This window comes from Periophthalmus magnuspinnatus, chromosome 16 (assembly GCF_009829125.3).
Source record: "Periophthalmus magnuspinnatus isolate fPerMag1 chromosome 16, fPerMag1.2.pri, whole genome shotgun sequence".
Classification (NCBI taxonomy): domain Eukaryota; kingdom Metazoa; phylum Chordata; class Actinopteri; order Gobiiformes; family Gobiidae; genus Periophthalmus; species Periophthalmus magnuspinnatus.
This window is the reverse complement of record NC_047141.1, coordinates 8365578-8389038: the sequence shown is the minus strand read 5'-3', so window position 1 is coordinate 8389038 and position 23461 is coordinate 8365578. Positions and strand designations below refer to the sequence as shown.

Below are 23461 nucleotides of genomic sequence, written 5' to 3'. Positions count from 1 at the left end.
CAGCTAATTTGACATTTCAAACCACTCCACTGTCTACTGTTACCAGCACATGGGATCAGACACATTATATATGCATTCAAATGAAGCCCGTAGAATAAAGTTGAATATGTCCCCATTAAAATGATGCTTGTAGTGAGTCATGTGTGTTTATAGGCGATGTGAAGCAGAAGTCGGGCTTGCGCCTTCGTACCAGCGCTGCAGGTCTCTCTCCCTTTTAAATTGTTGCTTACAGTGTATGTGTGTGTGTGCGTGTGTAGGGGACGTGAAGCAGGAGTCAGGCTTGTACCGTGAGGGCCCTTCGTACCAGCGCCGCGGCTCTCTGCAGCTCTGGCAGTTCCTGGTGGCTCTGCTTGACGACCCCGCCAACTCACACTTCATCGCCTGGACCGGCCGCGGCATGGAGTTCAAACTGATCGAACCTGAGGAGGTGAGAGTGACATACATGGGGACAAAGAACTCCTGTACACACAAATATTATGGTCTGTCTATGTGGAGTTTGCATGTTCTCCCTGTGCCTTTGTATGTCTCCTCCATGTGCTCTAGTTTACTCTACCACTTAAAAAATGTACAATGGGGTCTCCTCCGGGGCCAGGACGCCGCTGAAAAAGAGATTATTAATTTCAGCAGGACTGAAAAAAATCTAATATTTCAATAATAATTTTATGCACTATTTTTGGAAGACCACAACATATTTTAACAAAGGCTGCAATGACTAATCGTGACTATTGTCAACTATAAAAAATAATCATATTTAGATTATGATAATTGCTATCTGGACTATACAGACTCTAAAACACATAAGAAAAGACAGCAACGTTATTAAAACTGTTTCAGATTTACATCAATAATACCCTTTATTCGTAAATATTCTCTATTTGGAAGCCTTCAGTCTCCATATTTCAACCTATAGACAACAATAGAATTAATTGCTGACTTGTCGACTGCTAATCTAATCGTTAGTTGTCAAACGAACACAATACCTTTATTCCAACTACGGCTGTAACTAATCAGCATCTTCAGCTAATTTATCAATTCATCTTTTGATTAATCGAGTTGTTTAGAATATGAGATTTTTATTAAATGAGACCCAGAAGCTAAAGTGAAGCCACTTGAGGACATCATGATCTAAGATTTTCATCAGAAACACAAAATGTCCACATATTTTTTTTGCAGTCCACATAGCAATTATTTGATTACTAAATTAGTTTAATGCTTCACTCATTGATTCAGCAGAAAATCGTCATGTTTTTCAGTCCGTTTTTGTTTTTTCCCTTTTTTCCTCATAAGTAGCCATTTGTATTGTATTGATATGGACAGAGCATCTGTCCCTGATCCACCTGTCAATCACCCCCATGTGAACTTAGGGAGGTTCAACAGTGACCAGACTGACATTATTGAAAAGTATTGCAGAAGTGTGTATTGAGGATCCCAGGCAACTTAATAAAGCCTAAACAAAGACTTAATTCGTACTGAACAAATTGTTTTGAGGACATCATGATCAAAGCTTTTCATCAGACACACAAAATATTCCACATATTTCCTTTGTCATTTTATAGTTCACATAACAATTATTAGATTATTATTTTTAATAATCCATAGTTGCCATTGATCGATTCACTTGTTTCAGTCCTAATTCCAACGTGCATATTTAGCTCATTGTAATATGGATATTGTAATAGCTGATATAGCGCCAACTAATTATTCAATCCACAGTGTGATTCCAGCTCAAATATGTAACTGTGGCTAAAACGTGTTGTGGATTTTGGCAAAGTGACACAAAGAATACTCCGACAATGATTGAATGAAGATAGATGAAGTCAGTGTTTTGATTCAGACAGTCAGATATTAGTTATTAGCTGATAATGAAGTCACTTTTCACATCTGTGGCACTTCATCAGATTTTGGCAGGATAATTATCACTAGTATTTTTAGATTATTACAAGCCTCAAGATGCTCTTATGAAACAATGAGAGGGATCCAGTTCTCTCTGTCATATCTGCAATAACTGACACTGAATATCTGATTAATCTGGATAATTGTGGGGTTATGTCTTTTTGTGGTGCAGTGCAAACATTACAGTAATTACAATAGTTTAATGGTAATGCGGAGGGAATCTAATTACAATAGATTTATTATTATCCCATATTGACATGACATCTGACAGAAATATGAATTGAAACAGAATGTGTACAAATATTTATGCAATGTTAAATTACAAAGTTATAGTAAATACAACTGGGATCCAGAAAACACACTTCTCCAATACTTTACAAAATGTGAGTCTGGTCACCGGTGAATCTCTCCGAGTTCAGATAGACATGATTGACAGGTGGATTAGCCAATCAGGGACACGCATGGTCCATCCATATGAAAACAAATATAGCTGCAGATGAGGAAAAAGAAAGGATAAAAATATAACAGGGGACTGAAAAACATCACAGATTTCTGCAGAATCAATGAGCGAAGCACTGACTGTTAACCTGAGGTGAGAGAAATGTGATTTTATTTGTAAATAATGGGTGACCAATGAGCTCCTTCCATCCATTCATTTTCTTCCGCTTTATCCGGTGCTGGATCAGAAAGGCATCAGTCTGAGCAGGGAAGCCGAGACTTCCCTTTCCACACACAATTTAACCAGCTCCTCCAGGGGATCCCGAGGCGTTCCCAGGCCAGCCGAGAAAGATAGTCCCTAAGTCTAAGGAAGCCTCCAGGGAGGCATCCAGGACTTATCCAGAACAGATGCCCAAGCCACCTCAGCTGCCTCCTCTAGATGTGGAGGGGCAGCGTCTCTATTCCGAGCTCCTCCCATGTGACTGAGCTCCTTACCCTAACTCTAGGGTTTTAGCCGCTCGTATCCGTGATCTTGTATGACCAAAAGGACAGGTGAGGGTAGGAATGTAGAGTAACAGGTAAATCAAGAGCTTTACATTTGGATTCAGCTCCTTCTTTACCACAACAGTCCGGTACCTCAACCGCATGACTGCAGACGCTGCACCGATCCGCCTGTCAACCTCACGCTCCATCCTTCCCTCACTCGTGAAAAAGACCTCAAGATACTTGACCTCACTTGACACTTGAGGCAAGGACTCTTCACCCACTTGGACAGGGTGCCACATTTTTCCAGGCGAGAACCATGACCTGATTGTTGTCACTGAAAAAAAGTAATTGTTTGGTGAGACTCAAAAGAGGGTGTTTGGACCAAACTGTATATCTTTTTTCCTCATAAGCAGCCATATTTCTTTTGACACTGTTGCACGTCCCTATTTGGCCAATCCACTTGTCAATCACAGCCATCTGAACTCAGTGACTCACATCTTTGTAAAGTATTGGAGACATGTATGTCCTGGGTCCCAGGCAACCTAATTAAGTAGTTACTAAACCTGAATCATTCTTTTTAACTATTATAGTTCATTATGAATTAAGTCTTTTGTTTATGCTTTAAAAAGTGTGGTTATTATGTTAAAGTGTTCACAAAATATTTTTACTCATAAACAACGTCCCCTATGTAAAACACATTGTTACAGTGAAAACAGTTTGATTGAGTAGTTGATGATTTTCAGACAGAAATCACACTCTAGCTAGCTGAAAGCAGCAGTTATCAAATGAGAGGATTGCATGTGTACACAGTGGAGCTTTTAGGCAAATTCTAGTTCATGTGGACTTGGACTGATCGGTGTGTATGTGCTCGAATAGACTGCAGAGTGTTTGTACCAATAGTGCAGCCCTGTTTGACTTACGCATAGGGTTTGGGACATTTATGTATTACATTTAAGACATTAAAGTGAACTTGGTGGAGATTTTCATGGAGTTGTATCACAAGATAGATTTTATCACGATTCATATAAACTTAGTATTTTTACATTGCCTTGAAGATGTAACTAAAGTCACTAGCTTCATACTTCATTGCAATTGGTTAAATCCACTCAGACTTGCTGAGACTGGCCAATAATAAATCAATCAAGATCACTTTATTTGTCCCTGAGGGGCAGTTTAAGCACATTGAACAGTAATAATAATCAGTGCAGCTCAACAGGGCAGTGTGAGGAGCGTACCAGCCCCCAGGACAAAAGTGGAATGAAAATTAAATAGGATGAGTGGGCAGGAAAAAGTGTCTTTGTTGGAGCATAAAGCTGCCTTCAAGAGAAAATAATTGAATCACAATATGATGACTTTACCAAAACATCAAGAATTAGTTCATAATTGGATTTTTATCATCATATAGCCCATCATATTTTAGATAAATAAAGTTGATTGAAATAAAAACATTCTTTGTCTTTTTGGTTATTGTGGGCAGGCTTGCATCTCCACAAACCTGACTCTAGGCCTGGGGCCTCTTCCTACTTGTTTCCATGGAAATGTTGTTCCTTTGGCTATAATATTCCACAGTTTGGAGTAAAGCTTATCTATCTGCATGGACGATGTTCGAAAGTATGCTTTTAACTTTGTATTTCTATGCCACTTCCATAAAGTTACATACTGTACCGTTAAATGTTGATCATATTGAAAGTATTTTTTAATTTTATTAAAATAAAGTATAATTGTAAGAGACTGCTTAATATGAGGGGGGAAAAACACGAGGAGACATGATTCTTTCCTGTTCTGATGAAGCGCTGAGTGGTTTCTCTCGGTGGGCTCGGGCTGCTGCTGGAGGGTGGTCCGTGGGACAGGTGCTGGAACATCTGCCGCTCCTGCTCCTGGCTCCTAATGAACACATCACGGGCGGCCATGTTGGATTCCTCTGATTAGACTAATGTGACGTGAACGGGCTTGGACAGCGTGTTCTGTCTTGGTTTAATAAAGTCTGTGTTGTCTTTGAAGGTGGCGCGGCGGTGGGGCATCCAGAAGAACAGGCCGGCCATGAACTACGACAAGCTGAGCCGCTCTCTGCGCTACTACTACGAGAAGGGCATCATGCAGAAGGTAAGGGCAGCACTAGGTAGCTCATCATAGTACAATGTAATGATTAAATATAACTAAGAAAACTTTATTTCAGCTAAACAATGATCATTCACATCCATTTGTTACAATAGGATAAATGTTTGCATTTACATTTCTTTGGATCCCAAATGTATGTGGGTGGGATTCAATAAGTTTACACTTCACTTACAATTCACTCTTCTTTAGATATGTTGATGTATGTCAGGTCCCACAAAAATGTAATTTTGTCAACTGGCTAAAAGTTGTAGAAGTGAATATCTTATATTACTCATCCAAGATGCTTGGATATGAGAATTTGGGGGATTAATTGGTTTTTAATTAATTGTTTTGTTTGGGGGTTTTTTATCTGGTTTTTGAAGTTGCAGGGCATTGTTTGTATCTTGCTTTTGTATATTTATGGAGAATTGTCGTGTGGGAGCGTGGGTGACGTGGGCTGAGTCTTGGACAGATTCATACAGCTAACTGTAATAGGGTTTGAATCGGAGAGATCACCAGATTACTCAGAGATGCATGGATGACATCTTTAACATCTTCAGGCATGTTTTTGATGAGGGAACGTTATACCATGGTAGAAGGCTCCAAAAAGTCAAATTTGCATAACACCCCCTCTTTAATGAAGATGACAAATTCAGCTTAAACATTTTAGCAATTACTGGCGTCGTGACAATTATGAAATTGTTTTTCTCAAGATAATCACCAACAATTATCAGGGATCGGATGTTTTGACAAATCCACAGTGACATGTTAATGGTGGGTGATCAATAATCATTGATCTTTACAAAGGTTATCCAAGGATAATTATAATGTGTTTTGTATCAGCTGATCCATGACAGTTTTTTTCAATTATACTTGATTCTCTGGAACCAGTTTCCTAAACACAAATAATACCCTATTCTCCATTCTGCACCATTTGCACACTTTGATGGTGTGAAATTTACTGAATTAATTATAGTTTGAAAAAATAGATTTAAAAAAAAAAGACACTTTCTTTACTGAAGTAGCTTGAACTTGTATTTTATACTATACTGTACTATACTATAATATACTATACTAGACTATATTACTAATGCACTGTATTTTGTGTGTGTACAGGTGGCCGGTGAGAGATACGTGTACAAGTTCGTGTGCGACCCCGAGGCCTTGTTCTCCATGGCCTTCCCCGACAATCAGCGTCCCGTGCTGAAGACGGACGCAGAGAGACAGATCAACGAGGAAGACACCGTCCCCCTGTCCCACTTCGACGAGAGCCTGGCCTATGTGCAGGACGCGCCCTACTGCCCCCCACACCCCTACAGTGAGGGCTACGTCTACTGATGCCACGCCCCCAGGACACGCCCCCAGGACACGCCCTTCATGACACGCTCCAGGATACGCCCACATGACACGCCCCCATGCACTTAGACTGTCTCTGCGGGGCTGTGTACATGTGCGTATCATGGGGGTCGGATAAGGAGAATAAGGCTGAGGCAGGACTCTAATATCGCCAGGACTCTTACATTATAGACTCTGATTTCCTGCCGGCGCCACAGGAAACGCACAACAAACTTCACCTTTCATTTTGTCAGTCCATGCTCATGTAAAGTCGGCCTGGCTAGTTCTACACCCGTCTCATTGGGTTCTGTTGAGCAGTGGTTCCCAAACTGTGGTACGGGCACTCCCGGTGGTGTCAGAGCGACCCAAGGGAAAGAGTACGCAAGGACAGTTTTCAAAAGACAAAAAATGCCATGTTGTATTTATTTGAAGATGAAGATTTTTGTTATTATCATTTGTGAAACGTGGTTCATGTTAATAAAAAAGAATGGTGTGTGCACTGTGGTGTCCACAGTTTTTTCAAGGGCATCAGTGTGTGGGGTGATCCAGGGACGTGCACAGACAGAGCCAGCCGGTGCTCGGGCACCTGGCCCACATGTTCTGCTGGATTCCCAAAAGCAACAAAACTTAAAGTCAAGTGTCTCCACTAAACTTTTAGGTTGGACTATTGTATGAAGCTCTGTTTCACTGACAGGATCAAGAAAATGGTATAAACATTTCTAAAAAAAAAAGTGTAGCTATTATAGTTAAATAAACAATACTATTTGGAATCTTAAATAATAAATTGATTTTTTTGTAACTAAAATAAACCAGATTACAAGAAATTGCATCTATTTTGTTAAAAATGTCATGATTTTCTTTAAAAAAAAAAAAAAAAAAGAATTGTTACTTGTAGGCCTCTTTTATTCGATTTATTTAATTTAAAGCGCCCTTCTTATGGCAGTGCACGTCCTTGTGGTCCCAGCAGGTCAGTGTACAGGACAATATGAAGTTTGGAAACCACTGCTGTAGAGAGCAGTCTGGTACATCTTAAACAGGATTGTTAAATGCAGAGGGAAAGAGATTATTCTAAGCCGTATCAAGTGCAGTATAAACAGTTATTTAGGTTTGGTTCAGATTGTGACACTGGATGTGTTTTAAAACTCCGCCCCCTGGCTGTGATTGGTCTACCAGATCTTCTCTGGATGGAACAATGAGAAAGCTGCTTGACTTGTCAGGTTATTTGCTAAGGAACACTGCATCATCAAACCCTTCTGTAGTCACAGGAAAAATATGATTAAAATATGGACATGTGGACACTTAGTAAGAATGTGAGTATTTTCATGCAGTGTACACCAGTGACGCCTGGAGGAGCCCTGTGCGACTCCACGTGAGGGATGGATGATACTGATCATATTTTTACATCCATCAGATGTGCTACAGTGTGGGTGTAAATGTCTTTGTTTAGGTTATTGTGTTCCTCAAAAAGTAAAATACAGAAACATCTATTTCCTGAAGGATTTTTGTTCTTTTCAACCATTTTGAGATGATCTCACAGACATCAACCACATACTTTGGACACATGTGTCCAAGATGATTGATAGTATTACATTCAAGTCACATAATAACATACATAATCTTATAGTTTCATTAGATCATGGATCACACACATAGGAGGTGCAATGATACTATATATTATACAGCACATATAATCCACCCACCTCTGGCTGCTGAAGTACACTTGTTTAACCCTAAAGGTCGTACTATATAGCTATATGGACTTAAAAAACATGGAAGAGCACGTATTTGTTTACTACCTAATGACACGAGGACAAAACAAGCACAGTATGATCTGATGAGGCTGCCTTGTTAAAACATTAGTGAAAAGTTGATTCAAAATACAGTGCTAAGTGTGGTGTTTAAAAATGTGAGGAGTCCTGAGGGAGAGAGGATAAACCGACCCGCACAACGTCACTGTCAACATCGTGTATATTTAACTTCAGATCTATTTGAGAGGTTTTCATCCAAGTCAAACGTGTTCACATTGTGCTGCTGCTGCAGACTGTACTGTGTAGCACCAGAGGAGATGAAGAGAAGAACATCAGTGTGGCCTCCTGAGGAACGTCTCGTGTGCTGGACTTTTGCTGTTGAACTCAAATATTAAAGATTATGGGGTGTCTGACGTCTGTTCTGGAGGGTCGTGTGTCTGGGCTGATGTTGGCAGCAGCAAACACTGTAATAAAAGAGTTTTGAATAATAAAGACTGAGCAGCACAAAGGTGTGGTGAAGAGAACTGATGGGACACGTTTGGGCAGAAATGACAGTAACAGAGCTCTTTTGAAAAAATAAAATAAGGATAGACTCAGCGTGCATCACCATTAAAGGCGCTGTACCTGATTTTTACTGTTTAAAAATGTGAAAAATGTGAGTTCACAAATACATTCTGAGCATCTTAACTGTCAACTGCGATGAGTTTATAACTGGTTTACACAACTCTGAAACCAGCGCAGAGTTTTGCCGTCACTATTAACCTAACAACAACTAGCATGCTAACAGGCACTTCCTGATTAATGGCTACTAATACAATATATCTGTACTGAAAGTCAAATTTTGCTCAAATACATGGAAACAAATCTGGTTCAGGGCCTTAAAACAGGTTTAAAGTAGAACATGGTTAACTTATTTGCAATGATAAGCACTGTGGAGTTTGCATGTTCTCCTCGTGTGTGGGTAGGTGCAGGTGCCATTGTTTCCCTGATTTTAAACAGATTAATGCTACAGTTTGGGGTTAGTGTCCATGAACCTCGCTCAAGACCTGAAGAAAAACAATACTGATTCACTGGCTGATATTACTACGTCCACATTATTGTTACAGAAGAACTGAAACAAAGACAAAATGGAGTTACCACCTGAGTGCAGCGTGGAACAGGAATCGGCTGTGTTTTGTTGTTGAAAAATGAACTGAACGAGGTACAGTCTACGTCCTGGGTTCTACTGTTCATGTAGAGAGCTGAAATTCTGTGTTTGCTACCCACTCAGAAGGAAAAAACATCACCAAATAATGAAAAATGAACGTTTTGCAGTGGTCCAAAGTTATTCCTCGATTACCTTATGCATTCAGAGCACCGTAAAGATTCACCATGATGAGTTTATAAGCACTTTTCACAACTTTCAGAGGCCAAAGTGGAGTTTCACCATCACGGTGACACTACAACATGCTAACAGCGTACTTCCTGAGTTCTCGTATGATTAAAAACACTGTAATTTGATGCAGTGCACAACAGCCTCAGTTTTAGCTAAATTTAAGCTGCGTTTAATAAAAATTTGCTGAAAAAATGGAATAAAATCAGGTATAGCCACTTTAACGTGACTCCAACTTTCTATCAACAATCATTTAAAAAGTTATAAAACGACGCATTCACATTGACAGACTAAGCTAGCAGTGATTTGCGCTACTTCCTGGTCGGGCCGAGAGCGAGCAAGCTAACAACATTTAACCAAAGTGACACCTGGGGAAAAATCAATGGCTAATTTGAGCGAGCGCTTCTTCATGGAGGTGAATGGACCGCTGGCAGTAATGAAAAAGCTAGCTAGCCTTAAAGTTATCATTTCCTCGTGTGAAGTGTCACTCCTGCTAAAAATCAATGGCTAATTTAAGGAGGCATTGTTTAATTGCTTCCACTGATGGGAAAAATGAAATCGGATGTGTGCGTAATGAAAAAGCAGCGCTGGCCTTAATTTGTCTTCGCAGGTTGATGCCGGACCCAGCGCCGAGAGCCCAGCGCCCAGACCCCGGACTCACCCGTTTGGTATTGATCGTCTGGAGGACTGGGCGAGCAATGACGCTGGCTTCACCTGACTGCCCCCTCACTGCCCCCTCACTGCCCCCTCACTACAAAGAGGTCAGACAGGCTACTCCCACGGGGAATGTATTAGCAAAATGTATTATTTCTTATTTGGTGTGGTGTGGTCAGTGAAAGGGCTTTAAGCCAGATTCACACTTACAGCAGACCTATTATGTAAAATCAAGTTTTCAGAGCTTTTAACCACGTTGTAGTTGTTCCCCTTCTCATTTACCCTCTCAAAGATGTGTTTGGAGTGATTTGTGCATGTTTGAGAAATCGTTAATCACTTACAGTATTTTCAAGACGCCATATTGCTGATCAACCGAGCGTGATTTCTGTTATAATTTTGTGTTAAATACTGTGCGCTACAGGCACTGAAGTGAACTGGTTTCTCAAGTAAAATGCTACACATACTGTATTTTATAGACTATACGTCGCTCCAGAGTATAAGTCACACCAACCAAAAAATGCATAATAATGAAGAAAAAACATGTATATGTATATCGCACTGGACTATAAGTCACATATTTTATTTTACAAAATCTGAGACCAAGAACAGACATTTTATCTTTAAAGTCAAGTTATAATAACAGGCTAAATATCAGTACAGCACGCTAATAATGTAAGACATTTATATTTATTCAGTTACATGCAGCACAGACAGAACTGAACACGTGTCTGGTATGTTAATGTAAGATATTAACAGCTAATCAGATAAATAAAGCATAAAGAAACAAGTTAATAAGTTTACTTCTTTCGATCTCACTCCAAATCACTAAATCCATTGAATTTTTCATCCTCAGTGTCATTACTGACTCCGCCTGCTCTGGAAGTAGATGAAGCACCGCTTCTCAGCAGAATACAATTTTCTTTTAGGGGGCATTTTTGATCAGTCTTTCTCAGAGGTCTTTTAAATTACTATAATGTTGAAATTAAAAATTTTCAATGGTAGATGAGTAGTACATAGTAGTGGTACACGAGCCAAGAGCGCCCTCGCACAGTTGTCAGTGTGACAACAATGATGTGAAATTATATATTTTCATAATTTAGAGTATAAGTCGCACCCCCGGACAAACTATGAAAAAAGTGTGACTAACAGTCTAGAAAATATGGTACTTATTTTAAGATGCTGATAGAAATGTTCGTTTCTGATGCAAGCGTCAAAGAGGAGAAAGAGACTGAAATATAAGTCAGAAGGGTTTAATGAGTTCATCACAGGTAAAGTTAACAATGGAGCACCGGACTCTCAGGAAAGGATAGGAAGAGAGTCCTGAGATGTTTGTCTTTCCAGCTTTTATAGGCCTCCCAGTGTGTGAGGCGGGTCTTCCTCTCGGCAGCATGTGATTACACATTAAAAACCTTTTTTGGCAAAATCCCTGAAGGTGCGTTTTTAAGTCAATCAATCTTATTGTTTTATGACCCTCACAGGATGGGGGCACTCAGACCTTGGTGAACAGGGCCACAGATAAGAAGTGGCCCTGGTCCTAGATGTTATCTTCTTGGCCCCAGTGCTGTAGATTGCTTTACGACCCTCTCAGGGTGGGGGTCTTTAGTGAGTAGGGCTACAGGCATCTGAGGGTAGCATTACATTGTTAAGAAAATACCTTACAATTCCCCCTTTTCACACCATGCTACATGGTGTGAACCCAACTATGAAAAAATAAAAAGTAATGTTTACAACAAATGATAATAATGGAAGAAATTAAAAATTTAAGCAAGTATAATACTAAGAATAATACCAAAAGCATACACATTCATGAGTAGAATAAATGAAAATAATTTTTCTAAATTAAAGTACGTGGATTTATGGGTACAAAATCTAAAAACCCATTTATTATAGTTTTGTCATTTTTTCACCTTCTGACTTAAATGGGAAAAGACATTTTGTGGCCCCGCTCCCGGCAACCGTCCGAAGACACCACATATACCCACAGTACTGTACATGATTATGCTATTATTAAACCAACCCAAAATCAAAAACATGAATTTCCCAAAACAACATTATACAGCATGTTTACACTGAATGTCCTCAGTCTCAGAGTCAGAAATAATTGTGATGTACATAGGAGGAGGGGTGTTAGAAGAAATAGGAAGTAGTGCCATTTGTTTTGCAGCAGTAACTTCTTTAGAAAAAGCTTCCTTTCAACCATAGTACGAGCAAAAGGGATGAAACAACAGCCACAGACCATCAGTATGGTTAGAATTATGCTAAGTGAAGTGAAAAGTGAGAGAAATAAAGTTTTCCATTTACCGAAGGTATTAGAAAACCAATCACCTATTACATCATTAATTCCAGAGACAGTAAGCATCTGGTCTGAGTGATCTTTCATTTTATCTAAAAGTTCTTGGAGAGGCCCAACAGGGCCAGTGTTATTGGGTATGATTGTACAACACTGGTCACCAAAGAGTGAACATACACCTTGTTTTTCAGCTAAAAGCATGTCTAGAGCAATACGATTTTGGTAGGTCATTAACGTATTAGCATGTAGTTCTTCTTATAATAGAAGTAAAGCAGCTCTAGTTAGATTGGCCTGATACATAACATTGTAATGAATATAATTAATTCTACATTTTTATTAATGGTACACCACCAACAAAGAATAGATTCGAAACCTGCAGCAACTTGGTTAGCAATCTTATAGTTAATGGAACATTCTCTAAATGATAACACCTTTTTTCACACAATCCAGTTTTGAAAACTAAAATTAAATTTGTAATATCCCCCCTTTGACACATTTATATATCTATATATACATGTGTCAACTTTGGATTCGTTGTCTTCTGCTGCAAGAGAACAGTCAAATTACTGTTGCTGAAATAAACATTTTGTGAAGCCCAAAACTATTATTGGTTAGTTGTTAGTGTTGTTATTGTGTGATTATTTCATAGGAACATGCAAAAGGAGAAAAAAAAAAAAAAAAAAAAAAAAAAAAAATTATGCAGCATCCGCATTACAATTAATGTAGTATCTCTTTGAGAGTACTCATACAATGCCACAGTCATAATTAAGAAGAATCAATTTCGGCCAAATCAGTTCTAATTTGTTTCAGAGTGCGTTCAGGAGGTTGGGCTCTGACGCAATGAGTAATGTGAATCCAGTGGCTCACTTTACTTTTGTGGGCTTTGTCAATTTTTTCGATTCTAATAGCCCTTGAGTGACTGTTAAGTACCTTGTAAGGACCAACAAATTTGGGTTCAGTCCAATTAGGTTTAATACTTTTTACCAGTACCCAATCACCAGGTTTGATTGGGTCTTCCAAAGTTGACTCAGAGGAGTTCTCCAGGTTCAGGATCTGTTGGGAGAGAACTAAACTTAAATTAGTTAATGCTTTGTAATAGTCAGAGATTTCATGATCTTGGTCATTTCTAGGTACACACACATCAGGTTGGAGAGGAGTGTCCATCCTCCTTCCAGTTAAGATCTCATGTGGAGAGAGATTGAGATGTTTATATGGTGTGGATCGCATTGCCATCAGCGCTAATGGCAAGGCATCCAGCCACGTCATTTTGGTGGAGTTCATGATTTTAGCTAGATAGCTTTTCAATGTGCGGTTTGCTCTTTCAACCAGGCCCTGGGATTGTGGGTGAAAGACTGTTCCAAAATGTTGTTTTATTCCAAAATATTCACACACTGCTGTCATATTTTTGTTAGAAAAGTGTGTGCCATTATCAGATCTGATGGTACGGGGAAACCCATACCTAGGAACAAATTCTCTTGTCAGCCACTTAATGACTGAATTAGCTGTCTCTCTCCTTACTGGGGTAACTTCAACCCATCTTGAGAAAGAGTTAGGTGCAACTAAACGTCCGTCATGTTAGCGCCAAAGTCCTTCTTCGTCCTTAAATTAGTCCAAACACTATGTTCATACGGTCCTGCGTGAGTCTGTAAGTCAATAATATCCTGCTCTGTCAACTTAACTGAATCTTTCTCTTCATCCATCTGCACACACACATACTTTTTACTTGGAGGTCCTTTATAACCTGCTGCCTTTTTTGCTGCTGCATCTGCTGCTTCATTCCCAAGTGTTCAATTCTTCAAGTGTTGTTCTCTCTGCATGGCCCTTGCATTTTAATACAGCTACTTCAGATGGGAATTTAACAGCTTCTATCAATTCAGTCATTTCTTTGAGATGTTTAATAGGTTGTCCAGTGCTGGTTATGAATCCCTTACGCATCCAATGAGGGGCATCAATGTGTATTGCATGTGTTACATAAGCAGAATCAGAATATATATTTGCTGTTTGATCTTTAGCTAATTGCAATGCTCTGGTTAAAGCTATTACTTCTGCTAATTGTGCTGAAGCCCCTGGCATAAGTATCTCTTTAGCTTCCATGATTTCAAACTTTTGTCCAGTAGCTTTCACTACTGCATATGATGTTCTAATTTTCCCTGTGTTATCTCTATAGCTACATCCATCACAAAACAGCATTAGTTGTGGGTTCTGCAGTGGTTCTGCATACAATGTTGGTACTAGAATCATGTCTAGTTGCGCTATGTCAGCGCAGTTGTGCGGTGTCCCTGTCCCTAGATCATTTGCCATATTGATGGTTGTGCCTTCAAATGCAATATGTGGCTGATCTAGTATTTGTTAGATTTTTTCTGTGCGTCGTTCTGAGAGTGTAAAAGCTACTGATTGTAAGTAGGCTGCTACTCCATGTTGTGTATGTATGATTAGAGGATGACATTTCACTATGTGTGCTGTTTTAATTATGGCCATAGATATAGCTGCTACATGTTGTGTGCATGGTGGATGTCCTTTTTCTATATTGTCTAATTTAGCACTATGATACATCAGCACTTTACGTTGACCTGCCACACCGTCCCCCTTTTTCTGATAAAGTATTGCATTGCCAACTCCATTTTTCTCATACACATCTAGGTGAAAAGGTATGGTATAATCTGGTACAGCCAAGTCACATGAATGTGCCATTTGTTGTTTTAAGGAAATAAATGCTTCCTCTGCCTCGATATTCCAGTTTAATTGAGCAGTAAGGTTAGTTGGTCCTGCCTCAGTTATCAGTGCTCTTAATGGGGCTAGTAGTAAAGTATACTGTTTCCAAACTTTTGTTTCTAATTTTGTTAACTGTGACCATTCTGAATGTCGTTTCAAATATGTTGCATATGCATTATGTAGAAGCCCCAGTGCAACAGCTCTGATGTACAATGAAAAGAAATAGCTTAAATAATGTTATATTGATATATGATTATTTTCAGGAATGGAGCAAAAATGTTTCAATTAAATGAATACACTTCTAAATTTTGTAATTGGGTTAAAAACAAAATATTTGACTATGTGGATCTGAGAACAGGCTCCAGTCATGAGTGCCCAGGCAAACACAGCCCAAACGCAGCAGCAGAGACAGTTTTATGGGGCCTTTAGAGGAGCAGCAGAGCACTTGAAGGTTTTGATTCAGTTCATTCATTTGTCATGTGACCAGTAGTGGAGGAGCCCAGTCCACAGATGAGTTTCAGAGCCAGCAGGACTTTCTTTGGTTTTAGTTCAGTTCATGTTTCTCAGTGACGCAGCAGCCATGTTTAGACAGTCTTTAGACAACAGCAGAGCAGAGCCAGTCCACGTCATGTGACCTTTCAGTTCAGAGCTGGAGAGATGCACCCAGAGAGCCACTGCACTCGGACCATGCCCACCCAGACACAACAGGCCAAAGACCCATCCCAAATCCACTTCAGTCAAAACTAAAATCTATTTAAAGTCTATTCCAACTTGCATGGACAAGTTGTTAATTTTCACCTCAAAAAATGTGTGAACAGTTTGCATAAGAAATCTGTATCTATATTTACAATATCCTAAAGTTAAAGTGAGGAATTTTCAATAATTATAAAGACATGGTTTGAATTGTTTACTTAAATTTCAGCATGATCTAATTAAACAAAAAATATTCTAAAGTTTATGTGAATGCTCAAATAAATCATTACTGTCAGATGAGTTTAAAACATACTGCTCTTTCTTTTTATATGCATACTTCTGATGAGTTAACTGTTAGAGAGTGCAGGATTCTGAGAGTATGGTGATCTCTCATGCCTGACCCATGTAGGAGGGGTCAAAAGGTCAGTTGGAACTCTATCATAACCTGTGTTTGGTATATCACTAATATGTAAACCTTTTGGCCTTGTAGATTTAGGTTTAATATCAGTTGTAAACGAAGTCTCATACAATGGTTCATCTATTTTTGCTTTTATTTTACTAGAAACCTCTTCTAGTGTAGAACTTTGAGAATGCTTATCATCACTTCCAAATTGTATTGTTTTTCTTATTGATTCAGTAGGTGTAGGAGTTCTTGAGCCTTTAGTGTTAATGCCCTTCACATTAACAAATTTCAGTGTTTTAACATCATCTGGGTCAATCAGTTGCCCTGTCATAGATGTTGCTCCTCCTGCACTGTCATCACCGATTGCTTCCGCATTATCAGCAAGCATCGTTTACTACTTCAATAGCTTCAATTGTGGTAGGTTCTTCTACTATGTCTACTAATCCTGCTTTAACTAATACCAATGGACATTGTAGTGTTGTGGTGTTAGAGTCATTAGTTGTTATCAGTGTTGGGGGTGTAACAGCCCAAGTTTGTGAATTAGTAGCTTGAGTTAGTAATTTATGGGCCTCGCTATAAGGTGAAAGGTCAGTATAAGGAGGAGGGAGAAATGCATCTTCCCCCTTCTTATCTAAGGTCATTTCCCTTTCAGTTTTAGATTGCACCACTTGTATTTGTGGCGTCACTGTGGTGTATGTTATGTTAAAACCTGCCCCCCTCATTAAGTGGGGGAGGTATGCATTGCAAAGAACTTTATTTTTTCTGGCTATATCCACTCTCTTTTTAAACTCCCCTATACATTTTTTGCCATTTCGCAGTGAAATCACAAGCAGCATGGACAACCGTTTGAATATTCAGCAATTGTTCTTTTCTAGGATTTGGAGATGTGTCCTGTCCTATCAAACCTCTCATTTGCAAGTCTTTTACCCATATCTCAAACTTTTCTGTTTCTTTCTTCTTTTTCCTATCCTCTGTCCCAAACAAAAGTATATCTAAGGCATTAGTACACGCTTCTTTCGTCGTAGCAGGAGTAAACTTCGTCCCTGTATCGTCCATTGTCTAGTGGTGGAAAAGGTTCTCAATTTGACCTTCAGGTGAGAGGGAAACAGGCAAATGCTGATGGAAGATAGTGGGGGTAGGGTTGAAGAAAGGAGGGGATGTATAGCTGAGTAAGGGAGTATGATAAGCAGGAGAGATAAGACTCACCCTAAAGGAACTATTCACTTAGAATTTATTTGAGAGCAAATAGTCAGAATCCTAATTGAGTAAACCCGCAACTGCTTTTCCACCACAGTCAGTCAGTCTGTTTGTCACTAAGTCTGTTTTACACACCTGTAATTTGGACTATTGGGAATGAAAATGTTAATAAAACCTGTTTACATAAGCCTAATGTATGGATCCAAACCTTTCACCACAGAGATCCCTTTAGATCTACCCTTATCACCCATCCTTCTACGCAGAGGCCGAAGCGTCTGTGCGGGGTGGGGGTTCTAGCAGGATATGTGATTTTAGTTTTAAAGACCCGACACTCCTACACCCCGGGCTGTTTGCCTTTATTTTCTCCACCCCCAAATGCAGCCTACGCAGTCTCTACTCCAGCCAATACTCTATGTGATAAAGGCTAAAAATGAGGAGTCAGAGACCCAAGCCACCCACAGTGACCCAAAAAGAAGAAGAAGAAGTTCTGTCCCTACCGGTTTATTCAATCGTGCTCAGCTGAGTGGGTCCCGGACCCAGGGCTCCACACCCCACTTACACGGTCCAACCGTGTCTTGGTCACAGGGCGCTCAACACCCTCAGAGTCCAACTCTGGCCAACAATAGAACCTAGTCTATTGTCAGACGACCGGGCCTAATGCCACCTGGTCCCGGACCAGGATTTTCCCCCTAACACGGTCCCAGCCGTCTTGGTTACAAGGGCTTCGTGCGTTTCTTAGCAGTGACTACGTTCAATAGACTCTCGTCAGATTCTATTCCAAGAGGTAATTTGATTAAGAATTTAACTAGTTGCCCTCAGGGTCCAGCCCTGGCTTTCCAGTAGAACCTAGTCTGCTGGCAGTCTCTCAACCGGGCCTAGCGCCACCTGGTCCCGGACCAGGATTTCTAACACCGGCTCATTGATCTGTCCCTATGTGTTAGTAAATGTGCTTCATGTAACTTTACATGTGAAAGAACAAACTGGACTAGATAGCCCACCCAATAATATTCTAAATTTGCAAGACAAAGAATTACAGATTCATGTGACAGTGACAACCCTAATAAAGAATAAACTAACCTATGCAGAAATTTTATTAAAAAGGTTTTCTGCTTACCTTATTTTGGGGCGCCCTGGTTGTCACCGACTCAGTCATCAGACTTCACCTCGATATGCCCAAAGGTCCTCCAGATCACTTGACACCAATCACGTCAGGGTCACCAAATTGATAGAAATGTTCGTTTCTGATGCAAGCGTCAAAGAGGAGAAAGAGACTGAAATATAAGTCAGAAGGGTTTAATGAGTTCATCACAGGTAAAGTTAACAATGGAGCACCGGACTCTCAGGAAAGGATAGGAAGAGAGTCCTGAGATGTTTGTCTTTCCAGCTTTTATAGGCCTCCCAGTGTGTGAGGCGGGTCTTCCTCTCGGCAGCATGTGATTACACATTAAAAACCTTTTTTGGCAAAATCCCTGAAGGTGCGTTTTTAAGTCAATCAATCTTATTGTTTTATGACCCTCACAGGATGGGGGCACTCAGACCTTGGTGAACAGGGCCACAGATAAGAAGTGGCCCTGGTCCTAGATGTTATCTTCTTGGCCCCAGTGCTGTAGATTGCTTTACGACCCTCTCAGGGTGGGGGTCTTTAGTGAGTAGGGCTACAGGCATCTGAGGGTAGCATTACATTGTTAAGAAAATACCTTACAATGCCTTCACTGCAACTAGTTCCTTCAGTCACAAGCTGCAGCTCCATAAACCTGTGACAAGAGGCACTTTAACCAAACCAACCTGCGTTCCTGTAAACAGTTAAAGGTAAATCCATTTAAGACCTTATATGGACATTATGTAAAATGAGTTTAAGTCCATGTAGGTCCAGCCTTATATAGATAGTACCTTTTCTCAGTGTAAAAGTACAGGAAACGTCTTTCACCTCTCTGCTTGGTCTGGAATCACTTCCTTCACAATGACAAAAGGTAAGGTGTTAGTATTTGTTATCGTGTAAATCTACATAAACCCACACTCCTGTAGCTGAAGTACAATCCACTGAAGTTGGTGTGAAAGGAAGCTTGTAAATAAACTGTTGAGAAGATCAATATGACAAATTTGTGGACCCAGTTTCTAACACAAAATGATAAGGTTCAACATTAGCATTATTTGGTTATTTCTTTCAAAAAGTGTGAATATCCAGTCAAGTTCCACAAACCCCTGTCCTGCAGCTCAAATTACATCATTACTGTGAAGCAAAACTATCTTTTTTGCTCTTATAATGATGTTTCCTCCACACGAGTAAGACGTTTTGTGTGTCTCCCTCTCCAGAAAGCAAAACACTTGCCCTCACTGCATGATGTCATCAGGTGGTAATTTTAAAGTCCTCCTTAGTGTTTTCACCTTGTTTTTTTGACTCTAAAACCTTTCCCAATTGGCCGAGGACAGAGCTAGTGACAGTTACAGATGCAGCAGGGTCTTACAGTAAAGTACAGAATACTCAATCTGGCCAAAAAAGTACTTAAGGCGAAGTTCTAATGAATGCAAAAGTTACCTTGAAAGCACAAATAACACAATACAGCTCGTAGTATCAGATAAGCTGGTCCTGTCTTACACCTGCTCTGCTCAGGACCGTCCTCCTGTTCAAACCCACTTCACGGTTCCTGAGCAAACACAAATGAGCGCGGTTTATTCAAAGTGTCATTGAAATGCCATGCAAACATGCTACTGGTTTAAATATGTGGTGAGCACCATGTCCTCTGCCCCTGCTCCCCTCTGCCCCACACCGGGAGCCCTGCGTGGGATTAGCAGTCTCACACCTCCCCCTGCCAGCGCCGTAGACGTCCCAAATGTCCATGGAAATCGCAGCTCTTTCAGTAGCTTCAGCCTCGCACTGCAAAAAGTCAAACGTAGCTAGTTAAAATCACTTGAACTGGGAAAAAATGTATCGTGATTTGGGTAAATGACGGTAAAATTATCGATGTCATGTCCAGTCTTATCTCTGAAAGTTGTGAAAATTGCTTATAAACTCATCACGGTGAATAATTAGGTTGTTCTGAATGCATAATGTAAACGAGGAATAACTTTGGACCACTGCAAACCATTTAAAATTCACTAATTCTGTTTTTCATATTTTTAAGAAAGTAAAAAATCAGCTACCATCTAAATAAAAAGATTCACCTTGTTACACTTGCGTCATTTTAACTTTCTGAGTGTGGTCCGGTCTCTCTGTTTAAGGACATGTGCTGTGGTTCCGGTGACGTTGGCCCGGCTCCTGTGTGAGGGGAGAGAAGTGGAGACTCTGAGTCATCACTACTCTACCAGAGAATGGGGATAATAGTACTCAAGAGCTACTTATTCTGAAGTAGAAAGTATCGCCCTGTATCAAAATGAAGCTGTCATGTCAGTAATTGTCCATTTCATTTTATCAGTTCCAACAGTTGAGGGCTCGTCTGTGGGAAACAGGACCCTGAGAATGGGTGCAGGATTTTTTTAGGTGAATAAAGAATAAGTAAACTGTCTTCTTTAAAGTTATACTGTGTAAATTTTCTTCTTGTATCTATGGAAATGCTCCCGCTTTGTCTGGTTTGTTTCAGCATGACATTACCCTCATCATGCCACTGAGCACCAGGCAAGCAACATTTATAACCAATAAAACACTTATAATTGAATAACGCAAGATACACAGCGTACGATTAATGCCGTACTGTAATATTCCATCTAAAGTAAGAACATCTCCGTGGAAACAAGGACAACGTTTGCATCACATCAACGTGTGCGTGTCTCAGAAGTACAGTTTCTGCCAAAAGTTCGTAAACATTAAAGGCACTGCACCTGATTTTTTTTTTTTTTTCCACGTTTTTAACTTTTTTCAGTGATATTAAGTTATTCCTCACTTATGTTATGAATTCTGAACATCTTAATTGTTCACCATCACTTTTCACAACTTTCAGAGACCGGTAGATTTTAGTGCCACAGTAAAGCTGACAAGGACTCGCATGCTAACAGCACACTTCCTGATTATCATTCAATAAAAGGCTTCATAATAATTAAATGCAGACAGCACGTAGCGGACATATTTTGACCTCAAGAGCTGATTATACGATATTTCTGTACTGGAGCGAGGCACATTTTGCTCAAATAAATGGGAAAAAAAATCCGTCCCTTTAAGTAACTAAAAGTAACTGTAATGTAACTTATTCCTACTCATCTGTGACACATTAGCCAATCTTTAGCCTTGAGCGTGTCCGTGCCCGTCTCTCCTATTTGTCCTGCCCCCCCTTCTCATCTTGTTTGCTGGGGTTAAAAGCGGTCCTGGCCCCTGATTGGCTGCGGCCCGGTGCTGTTTGAGGAGGCGATGACAGCGGGGCGCGGTGGCTCTGCTTCGGCGCGTGTCCTCTTTGGGAACACTGTTGTTTAATGGAGTTTGTTGACAGAGCGACACAGAGCAGTGTGTCTCTCTCTCTCAGGAGGACGAGCGGGAGCATAAATGATTCAGGCCTCATTCAGAAGAACAGCGAGGAGAGCGGAGGAGAGACGGGGAGTTATAATGGGCTCACTATTACAGCTCTGATCCACTCCCAAACTGTTTAGACAATCAGACTTTAAAAAACACTCTTTCTGCAGACAACATTAGCAATTTCTCTGTAGTTATTTCCAAATTTTGAAGGGAAGACTTATTTTGTCAGGGTATGTTTTTTTCTTAGAGAATAGTTGATCCAGTCCAATGGTTACAGGGGCAGCAGCATCAGCAACGAGCCCTTAACTTCCCTCACCCCAGGCACTTCCTCCAGCAGATCCATAGGCAGAAACACAAAGAGTTCTCTGTGTCAGGCTGATTTGACAGTGGCTGCTCCGTTAAGGAAATTTGTTCTCTGTATTTGACCCATCCTTCAGTATCGCCGGGGCAACCTGTCACGAGCAGTGTGCACCACATTTCCACCCATTTCCAGATCTTGAGTCTTGGTCAGGATTACCTTAACCTGGGGGATTTGCCTGACGGTGCATGTTTTCAACTGTAATCCAGGTTGATGGAGGAGTGACATGTTTAGACAAAGATTAAGAGAAAGTTTAAGAATACCACATGCATTTTTCTTTATCACGAAAAAGTCTTAGGCTCATGTCCCGCAGGACCAGAAAAGGACCAAGAAGAAAGAGCTGTTCTTTGACACAGGAGTAATTATCAGCACTGTACGCCAGGCCTGAGGTTCTGAGCTCTGGATGAGAACAACTCATACAAAGTTCAGAGTTTCAGAAGGAAATGAGGGATGCTTTGTGTTTCAACATTTCTAATACTACAACACTCTTTCAGCCCTGAGCTCACTCAATGATTCAGAGCATCCAGAAGAGAAACAATAAAAAGATCAGAGAAAAGCCACTTCCGATCCTTAACCGTTACTTCGGAAATCCTCCCCAAACCCAAAGTGCACGTGCCCTCATGTTTTACACAGTGTGCACTCGACTACAGTTCATAATTGTGTACAACTGAAGTGTAGTAGTGTGTAAATGTAGTGTGTAAAAGTGTAATTGAATGTCTGAAATGTAATTGTAGCCTGTGAAGTTAAAGAACCAAACTGTTCAAGTGAATGGGATTATACTGGTCCTTTTCTAGTAAATGAAATTATAACAATCAGAAGCTTTATGCAATTTAAAATAAATGCTCCCATTTAAATCAAAACTCACTCGTCTCCATCAATGCGTGAACCTGTGTGCCTTTTGCTTTAGTTTAGTTATTCAGTGTCCCAGTCCACAGTTTATTTATACAAATGACCATCATACATATAACCCCACTAAGCAGACCAAAACAAAACGTGCTAATCTGCGATGGAGGGGCTGTAGTTTGTCATCGCTGCTGGTGTAAAACAAATAAGTACACCTCCAAACACAATTATTTTAGATTTTCCTGTGTTTCTTACCTCGTGCAATTGAATGCCTCTCCAGTTGTGTTATTTGGATCTGGGAGAGCCGAACTACAACACCTCAATTGAAGTTCCTGGGTTTACAAGCATTTTTAAAAACACGTTTAAATTGGACTAGGCCAGTAATCCCGGCGTTTTTCTCGATGTGCATGTACCGTAAACGTAGTGAATGACCGGATCAGATCGGAGCACAGAGCGGGGATGGAGCTAGGGCAGTCCAGACTCTTTAAAGGAACAGTTTAA

General features: G+C 40.2%; 1 protein-coding gene across 5 annotated transcripts in view; it reads left to right on the top strand.

Annotated features, from left to right (window-relative positions):
- The window catches only part of etv1 (ETS variant transcription factor 1), a 33469-nt gene extending 26733 nt beyond the window's left edge, over window positions 1-6736 (top strand). For all 5 annotated transcript variants that reach the window (XM_055227587.1, XM_055227586.1, XM_055227585.1 and 2 more), the window contains 3 exons: window positions 258-427; window positions 4819-4920; window positions 6031-6736. In XM_055227587.1, the coding sequence (XP_055083562.1) occupies window positions 258-427; window positions 4819-4920; window positions 6031-6252 (494 nt within the window). In that variant the 3' untranslated portion in view covers window positions 6253-6736. The remainder of the gene's footprint in view (window positions 1-257; window positions 428-4818; window positions 4921-6030) is intronic.
- Window positions 6737-23461: the final 16725 nt, after the last annotated feature.